The 13,013-nt window shown below is 38.2% G+C and overlaps 1 protein-coding gene across 2 annotated transcripts in view; it reads right to left on the bottom strand.

Annotated features, from left to right (window-relative positions):
- The window catches only part of MYSM1 (Myb like, SWIRM and MPN domains 1), a 41,723-nt gene extending 30,623 nt beyond the window's left edge, over window positions 1–11,100 (bottom strand). Inside the window, exons 1-6 of one of the 2 annotated variants that reach the window (NM_001192408.1) lie at window positions 11,013–11,100; window positions 6,892–6,967; window positions 5,200–5,270; window positions 3,159–3,236; window positions 3,045–3,068; window positions 1,851–1,929 (exon numbers count right to left, since the gene is read on the bottom strand). In NM_001192408.1, the coding sequence (NP_001179337.1) occupies window positions 1,851–1,929; window positions 3,045–3,068; window positions 3,159–3,236; window positions 5,200–5,270; window positions 6,892–6,967; window positions 11,013–11,077 (393 nt within the window). In that variant the 5' untranslated portion in view covers window positions 11,078–11,100. The remainder of the gene's footprint in view (window positions 1–1,850; window positions 1,930–3,044; window positions 3,069–3,158; window positions 3,237–5,199; window positions 5,271–6,891; window positions 6,968–11,012) is intronic. The other variant, XM_005204551.5, reaches the window with a different exon arrangement.
- Between the last annotated feature and the right edge of the window lie 1,913 nt (window positions 11,101–13,013).

Genomic DNA, 13,013 nt, shown 5'->3' with positions numbered 1-13,013 from the left:
TATAAATTAATAACTTATGATAGTTCTTAACTAATACCTGAGATCAACTTCCTGAAGATTTAATTATCTGCATTATGTGCTAAGGGCTTCCCAAGGTGGCGCAGCGGTAAACAATCTGCTTGCCAATGCAGGAGGTACAAGAGAAGAAGATTTGATCCCTGGGTCAGGAAGAGCTCCTGGAGTAGGAAACGGCAACCTGCTCCAGTACTGTTGCCTGAAAAATCCCATGGACAGAGAAGCTTGGCTGGCTACAGTCCATAGGGTGGCAAAGAGTCGGACACAGCTGAGTAATGAAGGCAAATACGTAATCTGGTAGCATGGAGCACTTTTGGAAACAGGGAAGATCTGGATAAATGTGACTAGTTAAGATTCTAGGGGCTTGGGCACTATGAAAATTGGAGAGGGGACACTAACAAGAGAAGCAAAGAAAACATTCACCGATTTAAAAATAGAGCAAAGGGACAAGAAGGAAAAAATCTTCCATTATTCAGTACCATGTAATTTCCTACTCTCAAGCCTGAGAGAATTCAGATTATAAGCAAATGATACTAATGGGTTATACAGGCTGAGAATACAACCAATGGTTCCATGTATTTTTGTGGGAAAATATCTCTTTATATACACACAGATAGATATAGATATCTACATATGTACCTAAATAAAGACACTTGCTTTTATAGGGACAAATTATCTCTGGAAGGTTTCACAAGAACAGGTGACAGGCAAAGAAAACTAAAGGTTGAGACAGGAGTCAGAAGGAGACTTAATACTCTACAACTTTAGGTGCCATCTGAGTTCTGAACCATGGAGCTGAGCCTCTGTAACTACCACCAATGGCAACAATAACAACCCCAAAATTCACAATCCATTTGTGTGTACATTCTGATCTTTGGTAATGGACAAAACACCAAAGTTGTCAGCAATCTTAAATATACGACTGGTTAATTAGATTATATAAATGATAATCACATGACAGACTAAAATATCAGTATAAAAAGCATCAAAAGTAAAGGAGAAAAATCTCAGGAGGAGATATAACCCTCAAAATAGTTTCTGTAGTTATGTTAACTATGTTTCAATTTGCATTCATGAATCCTACATAATATTACATAAATATTCTACATATATAATATATAAATATATATAATTTCAAAATTAATTAATATTGAGTAATATGTACCTTAAAGAAAAAAATATAATCTACTATAGACAATTAAACAAAATTCCTGCAAATATTTTAAGTTTCATTATATTAAGGCACTTTCTCATAATTAGAAACTTGTGTACATTTTTTTTTTCCATTATGCAACTATGGACATTTAAATAGATCTCAGTGAAACATTCATGCAAAAGGAATGTTTCTGGTCTTTAACTATATCCACTAAAATATTTAGATTGTGTGCACAAATGCCAAAATCGGAATTGAAAAAAAACTCAGCTGATCACCCTGACTGTTCCAAATACATAAGTTTTTCCCCAAGAGAAAAGATCAGGTAATAAAATAAGTTTGCCTTTCAATACAGGTGGTTGGTAAAACGTATAAAGATACAATACAATTTCTTGGGTTTTATTAGTACCAAAAAAGGGGTGAAAAACTACCTAAAATATTGAGTCAAATCTATCAATATTTTAATATTTTAGTAACTTAAGTACGAGTTAAAAGGAATTCTCTCATACTACACTACAAACATAATCATTCTAACTAACTACATCATTTAACTACAGAAAAACTATAAATGTGATTACTGTAATTGAAATTTTCGGTCTCTATAAATTAATTTAACCTTATAATTCTATCAATATTTGCTTCTAGAATTATTTCACTATAAATTAAAAATTGCTCTATTTACCAGCCCTTGTTCAAACAGCTCTTTTTCTTCTATCGTCCACTTTACTGAGTAACTGGCTGGTTTTGTAGGAGTGTGTACCCTGAAGGGAAAAAGAGGAATTGCAAAAAAATTTCTGAAATGGAACATTCCATATTTATGCAGCTAAAGGTTATAGATAGCCATGGGCTAAACTTAATACTTTTTGAGTCTAAGAATTAAAAAGAAGAGAAGAAAAAGCAGGCCGCAGCCTCCACCTGGGGGACCAGATTTACCCTGTCTTATATACTTCTCTAGCTCAGGACAGGAGCCCCCAAAGACATAATAATCCTTGGGTCTGAGTGAAGATAACACTGAAAGACATCAAAGGAAATAACAAATAGGCTTCCTTAGATTGGACACAAAGTAGCAAATGTTAACATGTCTCCAAAACCTGAGAGGCTTGTCAGAGATAAAACTGGCTCTAGAAATATCATCTGATTCTTATATGTAAATCTATGTAAATATCAAGTTGGAAAAGAGGTAAAAGTACTATGACATTGTAATTATTGCTTTTGAAATGCAGGACATTAAGAAATTAAAAATAAAATTGAGATGAAGCCAGCTAATTTGATTGACGTGAACCATTAATCTTTCCTTTAACTTCATTTTTTAGTTGTTGTTGCTTGTTCAGCAAAATGCAAAAGCCAAAGTCTGTTCAGTGCTCAAACTCTTGGTAATTACAAGTCTACCCTCTAAGGGATTATAAACATGCAAGCTTAGAAACACTGAATAATATCAAACCTTCTTCAATTACAGGGAAAGGATGTTTATAAAACAGTTAATACTTAACTTCTCTAGATAATTTTTAAAAACTACAAATTTAAATTAAAGTTTTATTTGAAACAACTGAAAATTAACTGACAGGGCAACAGAAATCAAGTCATTTCATAATATATTACAGGGCAGCTTAAAAAAATTTCCCCACAAACCCCTAGAAAACCACCTTTTCCATAGTTTAATAAAATTGCCTATGTAGGGCCATAAAGATTCTGACAAATAAATAATATAATAAAATTATCTTGTAACATTCCAACATTTGTACAAGAAATTTTGATTTTATATTTGTGTAAACCAAAGGTCAAGAGGATTTTTCCATAGGCCAATTATAACTTGTTTAATTTTCCCATAATTTTTAACTAATCAAAAACAGTTTAAAGTATAAACATAAGTACATACATGATTTTTGCTGTTTTCTGCAGACTGCACCACATGAAAAAAGAAAATAAGGAAGTTTGTGAAGTTTTTAAAAATACAATTCAGGCTTTTAAAAGTATTATAAATTGATTTTACCTCTTCAAGTATTTTTTATCATCTTCCTTTTGATCAAGCCAGAATTTTCCTGGAAGTGACTTATTGGATAAGTAATACCTGTATAATTATTAAAGAAACTTTTAACAATAATAAAGTCCTATAAATTCTTATGCAATTTGTATAAAGTAGGCACTCACATATCCCGAAAGTCACACTTAAAATTCAAGTGAAACCAATTCTTCTCAAAAAATTTTCCAGGTGTATAATAACAAAAATGTTTGTATCTTACAGGGTTTCTGTCTGGATTAAATATTACATGTGAAGTCACACATACACAGTATCTGCACAAACTACCTAAATGCTAGTTTCTCTTTCTTCCTTATTAGAAGTGGCTAAGAAAAGATATATCCTCAATGTTTTATTTAAATCTTTTTTTCCTAACACATATGGAGAACTAACAGATGAATCTGATTGGTCATCCAGGATAATTCAGGAGTATCTGCTTTCATGTTTCTGAAGGTAACAGAGAAGAGTTTAGGGTTGCTCTCTACCCTAACAAATATAACGAACGCTTGGGTCAAATCTACCTCTCAGACTGATTAAACCTAGCCTATACTGTTATACTTTTAGATTCTTCACTTAACAGATATTGACTATGTATCATGTACATGAGGCATCATGGCAGATATGAGGTGCTGAAGACAAGGATAGAAGAAAACATTATCCTCGTTTATCCAAGAGCTCACATAGCTTTTACTATCATTATTTTGTTCCCAAGTCTGGAAGTGAACCACCGACTACCTAAATATTCATTAATCTAGAATGAGACATTGGCCGATAGCCACATGTGTAGCTAGTGAATACCTGAAATGTGGTTAGCACAAACTGAGATGTACTGTAAGTATATAAAATGCACACTGGGTTTCAAAGAGTATAAACCAAAGAATGCAAAACATCTCAATGTTTGCATATTAAATATTGAAATATATTTTAAATATACTGGGTCAAATAAAATGTTATTATAATTAATTTCCCTGTTTTAAACATGGCTATTAGAAAACTGTAAATGACATATGTGACTTGCACTATTTTCTACTGAAAAGCGATGATCCAGGCTATAGCTGTAACGTTTGGGGACAGCTGGAGAGTAAGAAAGCCTAAAAGGGGTTTACCTATGAGAATTAAAGGTACACAGACACCCCGAAAACAACACAGCAATAACTGGGAGTAAAAGGAACAGAAATTCTATCTTAAAAAGGAGATAAAAATCCATGAAACACAGATGAGTTGAAAACAAACCACTCACTACTTTAATTAGTTACATTAATAATCTTTACAAATCAGAAAACTTTTTATTCAATCCTTTTATTTTACATGTAAAAAAATATATGAGTTCCCCAAAATTTAAGTTGCAAATATCACAAATGGATGAAAGAAACAGGGCAAGAAGCCAGTGGCTGAACTGTGAATAAGGACCTACAACTTCTGGGAGGAAAAAATCTTCATTCTATAGTTTTGTGCTTTTTACTTAGATTGCTCCCAATAACACCTATAAATTGGTAGAATAAGAAGCGAGAACTTTTACATATTCTAATTCTGTGTCTTTGGACGAATTAATATCTCATACAACTGAAAATGGAGGTCTGGACTAGAAAATTTGGACTTAAACTAAGGATTCTAGCTGATTTAAAACACTCTATAGGGAACTCCCTGCTGGTCCATGGTTAGGACTTCACACTTCCCCTAAAGGGGGAATAGGTTCAATCCCTGGTCTGGGAACTAAGATCCCACATGCCATGTGGCATGGCAAAAAGATAACAAAATAAAAACAAAACAACAACAACAACAACAAAAACTCTATAATTTCTGTTCCATATTAAGGTAATTAAAAGAGTTGGTTGACAACAGAAACTCAGAAGTATTGGGTCAGATCTCAGACTTAGTGGTAAAACAGAATAGGTAGGTAACATTATATACTAGCATTATATCCAGCAACTAACGGTGGTCTCTTTTGTAAGTTTTGCATTAATGGATTTTTAACCCTGAAATCTTTACTTTCCTCATAGTCAATAAAGGATACTCTTCTTCCAACAACATTTTCTCAATGACAGCTCTGTTCTCTTCACTGATGGTGCTATCCAGAGTCCAAGGCTATTAAAAAAAAAGGAAGAATAATTTTTTTTATTTACTGCTTTTTGAAACCAACTACTGTTTTGTTAAATGAAAATACACAATAATATGATTACAAATAATAAAGCTACCATTTACTGAGCACACAGACATATCTCTGGACTCCCATGATAATGCTGAGACAGGCATCACTACTTCACAGATGCATTCATAGCAGCACTCACTAACGCTTCAAGCGGGAAAGAAGAGACTTGAGCCTTAGATTCCTAGGCTCTGGCTCCTAGTCATGATAAAGTAATAATGGTTATCCTGTATGAGCATCTATTAAGATACTATTAAGATTTTGCTAGATACCTCACCTATTAATATTTCCAAAACTCACCACAATTCCTTTTTTCCTTTTAAGCCACAATCTCTGCATACTTCTTTTTAACTCTTAAAACGTAAACATTTGCAGCCAAGTCTCTTTTCCAAGCTCTATTTAGACTGTTATAACTAACTACCCGCTCAAAATTTCCACTTGGATACCTAATTGGCTTCTTAAACTTTACATATTCAAAACAAAATTTACCAAAGCATAACCTTCACCAGTTTCTCTCCTGCCCTCCCAATTTTCTAAGCAGCATTACTAGTCACCAAGCTGTTCCAACCTGAAACCCAGGAATCATCCTGGATTCTTTCCTTTTCCCTCAATCCCCAAACCCAATGTAACAAGCATTTCTACCACCAAAACATAATTCAAATCTGTCAAATTCTGCCACAACCTGAGGCCAAGCCATCACCAAATCGTGCTTAGGTCCCTAGAAACGTTTCCTAACTAGTCTTTCTCATTTTCTCCCTGCCTCCTGCTGGTGTGGCAGGGCCATCATTTGCCTCCCCAACCTGTCACAGCTGTCACCTCTCCCCTTTCCCTACTATATTCTAGATACTGGATTTCAACAACAGCCTTCGTGCTGCTGTTCTTTCTGCATATAGTATTTTTCCTCTACTCTTCACACTCCTACTCCTATTTTTAACTTAAATGTCACCTTCTCAGTTTCCCTCACCATATCTGTCTTGATTATGGTTGTATTCCCCAAAACCTGGCCTGGTGTGTGGCACATAGTAAGTACTCAATAGCTGTTGTTCAGTCACTAAGTTGTATGTGACTCTTTTGTGAACCCATGGACTGCAGCCCACCGGGCTCCTCTGTCCATAGGCTTTCCCAAGCAAGAATACTGGAGTGGGTCACCATTTCCTCCTCTTCCTGCTGAGGGATCGAACCCACATCTTCTACAATGGCAGGGGGTTCTTTACTGAGTCACCAGGGAAGCCCAAGTACTCGATAAATAACTGTTAAATGAAGAAGTGAACCACGTAACAATCCCCATATTTTAGATGAAGAAACTGCAGTTCCTAAATCTGATAAGTGGTAGAGCACCAATTTGTACCTAAATCTAGCTGGCAACAAAGTTGTTTCCCAGAAGTCCATTTTTTCAGTCAAAAGAAAAAAGAATACCATCTATTTTTAAGTTAAGAAAAAGGTTTCACTATATTACGTCTGTGACCACTGAGAACTAGCACCAAGTTAAAAAAAAAAAGAGAGATACTCTGGGCACTGAGTAATAGTTTAATATACCTGATATTTCCATAAAATACTTACAATAAGACCATTCTCAGTTCTCCATGATGAATCAAGATAATGATCTTGTAAAACAGATGCTGTATTTTCATCACTTCTGTAATAATTGGGAAAATAGGTATGAAAGTGAAATTATACCACTTAATGAATATAATTTACACAGCACAGTGACTGACAGGTTTCATATGTTAAACAAATATTTAGTTCCTTTCTCCATCCTATTTCAACTGCCAAATATCAAGTTTGTTTACTCCTCTGTTTCCCAAGAATAAACAACTCCATGAGGAAAAAACTACCTCCAAACAGCAACCACACACAACATATTCTGTGGCTATGAACCAACGCTTCAGATTTCTTTTGATGAATACACACATCTATACAGGAGTTCAACATTATGACTCTTTTGGTTATATCTAAAGCATAAAAGCCATCCATTAATAGTACCACTCTCAAAATGGAAGAAAACATAAGACAAAATAGAAGAAACAAAAGAAAATACTTGAAGGAGGACAGTACAGTGAAGAGATCTAAGAAATCTGATGTTTTAACTCACATAACAAAAATTAACTTGAGTTATCTGGGGGCTTTTCTATGTCCATGAGGGATTCAACTTTGTTAATTCTCAGCCTTTTAACTAATTAGAACTCTCTAAAGTCACACTTAAGAGAGTCATAGTTACTTCCACTGTTAAATGGGGAAACAATGGGAACAGTGAGAGATTAATTTTGGGGGGCTCCAAAATCACTGCAGATTGTGACTCCAGCCATGAAATTAAAAGACGCTTGCTCCTTGGAAGAAAAGCTATGACCAACCTAGACAGCATATTAAAAAGCAGAGACATTACTTTGCCAACAAAGGTCCATCTAGTCAAAGCTATGATTTTTCCAGTAGTCATGTATGGGTGTGAGAGTTGGACTATGAAGAAAGCGGAGCGCCGAAGAATTGATGCTTTTGAACTGCGGTATTGGAGAAAACTCTTGAGAGTCCCTTGCACTGCAAGGAGATCCAACCAGTCCATCCTAAAGCAATCAGTCCTGAATATTCATTGGAAGGACGGATGCTGAAGCCAAAACTCCAATACTCTGGCCACCTGATGCGAAGAGGTGACTCATTGGAAAAGACCCTGTTGCTGGGAAAGATTGAAGGCAGGAGGAGAAGGGGATGACAGAGGATGAGACGGTTGGATGGCGTTATTGACTCGATGGACATGAGTTTGAGTAAGCTCCAGGAGTTGGTGACAGGGAATCCTGGGGTGCTACAGTCCATGGGGTCACAAAGAGTCAGACTCGACTGAGCGACTGAACTGAACTGAAAGTCACACTGTTCACTTCATATGAGGAGGCCCAATCTGTGATATAATTTAAAATTTGCTTCTATATGTTTTGAAGTTATAAAAGTTTCCTAGTTAGTGACTTTTCCCAGTCTATACTTCTTAGAAACTGCTATACCTCTTAGAAACTGCTATAATATAAAGTTTATTTTCTGTCTCATCCAATAAGAATGTGAGTTCCATAAGAGCAAGGACTTAGTTTGGATGAGTGCTATAAACCCAGAGCTAGGCATATAAATGATAATCAATATTTGTTGAATGATTGAATGAACAGGTAGGTGGGGTATGGATCAGACAGGTCTCTAGGGAGTTGGGAGTACCATCATCAGATCTGGATATAAGAAAAGACTACTCTAACTTCAGAAAAGACTAGAAGAGGGTCAAAGAGACAGGAAGCAGTTAAGAGGGAGTGATTACACAGATACTAGAGAGAAGTGACAGTACCTTAGACCTAAAGCACAAGCAATGTGAATAGGAAGAAGTGAACACATCTGAGAGAATACTCAGAATCAACAGACTCTCTGATACGAGAGAGGAAAGGAAAAAGGTTAAAATCTAGGTCTCTTCCCTGCATGAGTGGGTGGATGGTGCCACTTATTGAACTAGGGAACTTGAAGAGGCAGGTTGGGTAAGGAAAGTTTCTATAAAGTGAGACTGAGGAGCTTGTGGCTCACCCAAGGGCAAATAGATTCAGGAAAATGGATAAATGGATCTGAAGATCATGAGAGAGATTTGAGTTGGTGACAGATTTGGGCAATATCAGCCTGTTATTAGATGGAATTTAAGATTAACTGTCATTTGTGTGGGTCAAAATTGGTGGAACATTGGGAAAATTTCATATGGCCCAACTTAACAGAAATTTAAGCCTTGAGAGATGGACTGTATGGTTAGTAAGAAGTCTTATGACAAAAATTCCTTGGAAATACTGTGATTTAAAGAACAAGTATAAGAAACAGAGGATAAGAAAGAATGGTAGAAGGAAAACAAAACATTTCAATGCATCTTCTAACCTTGGTAACCAGCACTTAGCAAGGACTTAAAAGTGTGTTTTCAATTAATCCTCAAGATGTCATGATCAGCTATAACTGAACAATTCAGAGGGGGACCTAAGTGTTTACTCACACCAAATTCCACCTGATTAGAGTACCAACACTAGGGAACAACTGTCACTAGACTGTAATGTTCATGATGCTCTACAGAATTGTGTGAGACAATGACGATGACCATCAGGAACCAACAACCGGTTACTGGTTTCATGAGACTAATGTGACTATAAGTGCCACCAGTAGACTTTGGGCTCAAACAGAATAATAAGAGAAAGGAAAGAAAAAGAGAAATAAAACACAATCATAAAAATAAAGAAAAACCCATGGAAAAAGGGGAAGAGTCAGTGCTCTCAGATAATCTTTAGAGTTTCCAAAGGCAGCTCATCTCTCTTGAACTTCAGATAAGAATCCCTCACACTTATTTCATACACTTATTGTGGAAAGTAAATCAAACCATGCATGCAAAAGCACTCGGTCAAGATTAACTTGATCTACACAAATGTGAAAGATTATCAAAGGCTTTCTGTTCATTTGTATAGACTTGTACTGTTTTGCCTAAACATTTGAAGGAGACTTAGTTACTTCTCATTTTTATAGTGTTTTAAGTTCAGGAAAACTTTAAACGGCTCTGTTTCAGTCCCTCATGGGCAGGGTTGGTACTCTTCTTCACAATTTACAAAGGTGCTATTATTAGGTTGGATCATGTGAAATTGCTATTTTATAGGTCAAAAATGGTCTAAGCCTCACAATTTTACCTGGCTCAGTGTAGAGATTTCTACTGAATTTGTTCATAGTTATAAGCAACACAGCTGGCTGAGTTGAGAACTGAGGTCTTCTGATCCTGACCAGTCTAAGCCTCTTCTATTACTAAAAGACAATTCTGAAAGCACATCTTTAAAACCTCATGTATCAATTTCTTTCTCTGCAAGCAAGGAGTCAAACAGCTAGATATCTCAAGCTGGAGGCTGCTTTTTAAAAGTCACACTGGCCTGCTCTGCAGGAACTGGTACCAAATGGTGACCTCTCTCTGGGTCCTCAAAATACTATCCGTGGTGGGAAGGTAAAGAACACAACACTTCCAGAGCACCTCTCTTATACTAGAGCACATCCCCAAATCATTTCATTTGATCTTCACAATAACCCTATGAGGTACATAACGTGGTAGTCAGCTTACACATGCGTTGTCTGAGGTCCAAAGTCACACTGCTAGTAACTAGCTGGGTCAATACACAGCTGTCAAACTCTTAAGTCCCACCCCTTTCTTTTAGATCACGCTGCCTGTCGGGAAGTTTTTCACAACTATCCCTACGTGGAAGAGGAAACCAGAGGCTAGTAGAGATAAAACGACATGCCCAAGGTCACACGGCCTGCAAGCGAGGGAACAAGAATTCCTAAGCTCGGTTCTGTCCAGGGACCGCCCCTGTTCTAATTATTTTTGGGGCGGTGGCAAGGAGGCGTGTTCTGGGGTGGCAGTAAGGGAAGAAGCAATCTAATTGCTTAAGAGTATGCAATGTGCTAGGCGCGGTCAGCGCCCTCACAGGATCCCGGTAAAAGGGCTGTCCCACGCTAGTCTATGGTACCCGCCCTCTGGGTTCAGGAGGAGCCAACAGACGGGATGGGCGAGGCGCGCCTCAGGCCGGCAGGAGACCCTGGCCCAGCGGATAGTTTTCCACTCCCCCGGCCCTTGCCGGAACCGCGGGCTTTAGAGGTAACTCCTCACGGCCGTGTCCCTCCTCGTCTCTGCAAGCCCAGTCTCTATCGCTCACCCAGACTGTGCCGCCGCTGGCACTATGTCCCCTTCGATATCCACATCCGCCTCTTCAGCCGCCATGATGGGACCTGACCCCAGCCGTCCTCCCGAGAGATCCCGCGAGAGGTGGAGGGCCTGAAGGCGGGGCCATGTACGTCATAGGGTGGAGTCGACGCCTCGGCCAGCTCCTTCCAGGCTGGGGAAGCGGAGTTTGAGAGAAAAGGTGTTAAGCAGTTCTGGGGTTCGATCATTTTGGCTTTTGTTGAGGAGCAGCTCAGTGCTAAAGAATCCGGTTGCGATAGGCCAGTTCGATCTCTACATTGGATCCTCTGGAGTAGGAAATGGCAACCCACTTCAGAATTCTTGCTGAGAAATCCCGTAGACAGAGGAAACTGGCAGGCTGCAGTCCATGGGGTCACCCGAAATACTCAGGCACAACATAAAGACTAAGCTTCAGCAAAAGCCTTGGCAAGCAGCCCAGGCTTGGGTTTTGAAGAGATTGTGCTCTTGCATAAATTCTTTGGCGCCTCACTTCTCTGATTTGTAAAATGGGGATAATAATAATAATCTGCTGCTGCTTAGTCCCTCAGTTACGTCCGACTCTGCGACCCCATGGACAGAGGAGCCTGGTGGGCCACAGGCAAGAATACTGGAGTGGGTTGCCATGTCCTCCTCCACGGGATCTTTACCGTCTGAGCCACCAGGGAGGAGCTAAAATTTTTATCTAGAGTGCTGAAAATATAAAATTAGACCTACTTTGAACTGTGAAGGTGGCAACAGTGATCCTTACCTGCTGGTTTTCTTTCCTTTGCTTTTTTTCTTTTTAAAGGAATTATTCAGTACTTATTGAAGTGCTGAACACTTGTTTTATCAAAAAAAATTAAGGGTATACCATGGTTACATATTTTATTTTGTAGAGAGCTTTACAATTAATTATCATTCTCATGACCATTGATCTTCACAATTACACAGTGAGTTAATCAGGACTGATATTATCAGTCACAGTTCTACAGATGAGGAAACTGAGGCTCCAAAAACTGAAATAACTAACGGACAGGATAGATAGCTGGTCAAAGACAGCTGGGACCAGAATCTAGGCCTTTTGACTCTTTACTGAGTGCTTACCCTCTACACATCATGTAGTTGGGAACTGTGAAAGACAAATGCCATTTCTTTCAAAGAATTTATGGTTTCTCAAGAAATTAGATATTGGCCTTATGTACTATTCTCTCTTGGCGTCTATCACTTCCATTATTGTAGCTGTTCATTCACTTGTCTGCCTCCACTGTTGGTTGATGAATTCACTAAGGACAAGCACTGTATCTGCTAGTCTTTTCACTAGCCCTTTTACTATCATCATTCAACAAAGTGTCTGACACACAGTAGGTGCTCGGTAAATATTATACTGATGAATGAGTCAATCAATTCATGGAATGAGTCCTCTTCCGACACTGTTGTGAGTTTTTTCCATCTCATTTTTGTTTATGCTCAAGCCATAGATGAGCTGTATGATGAATGTGATGGCAGAAGATGGAGGGAAAGTTTATCAAAGAGGAAGATCCGGTGTCCAGTGCTCAGAAACTGTATAGTGCCCCATCCTTAGGTCAACCTGCAGATGCTTTGTGGTTGTTGTTCAGTCGCTCAGACATGTCCAACTCTTTGCGACCTCATGGACTTTTGCATGCCAGGCTTCCCTGTCCTTCACCACATCCTGGAGCTTGCACAAACTCATGTCCATTGAGTCAGTGATGCATCCAACCATCTCGTCCTCTGTTGTCCCCTTCTCCTCCTGCCTTCAATCTTTCCCATCGTCAGGGTCTTTTCTAATGAGCTGACTCTTCACCTCAGGTGGCCAAAGTATTGGAGCTTCAACTTCAGCATCAGTCCTTCCAATGAATATTCAGGGTTGATTTCCTTTAGGATTGATTGATCTCCTTGCAGTCCAAGGGACTCTCAAGAGTCTTCTCCAATACCACAGTTCAAAAGCATGAATTTTTCGGTGTTCAGCCTTCTATGT

This window comes from Bos taurus, chromosome 3 (assembly GCF_002263795.3).
Source record: "Bos taurus isolate L1 Dominette 01449 registration number 42190680 breed Hereford chromosome 3, ARS-UCD2.0, whole genome shotgun sequence".
NCBI lineage: Eukaryota > Metazoa > Chordata > Mammalia > Artiodactyla > Bovidae > Bos > Bos taurus.
Note: the sequence above shows the minus strand (reverse complement) of the source record. Positions and strands in the feature narration are given on the sequence as shown.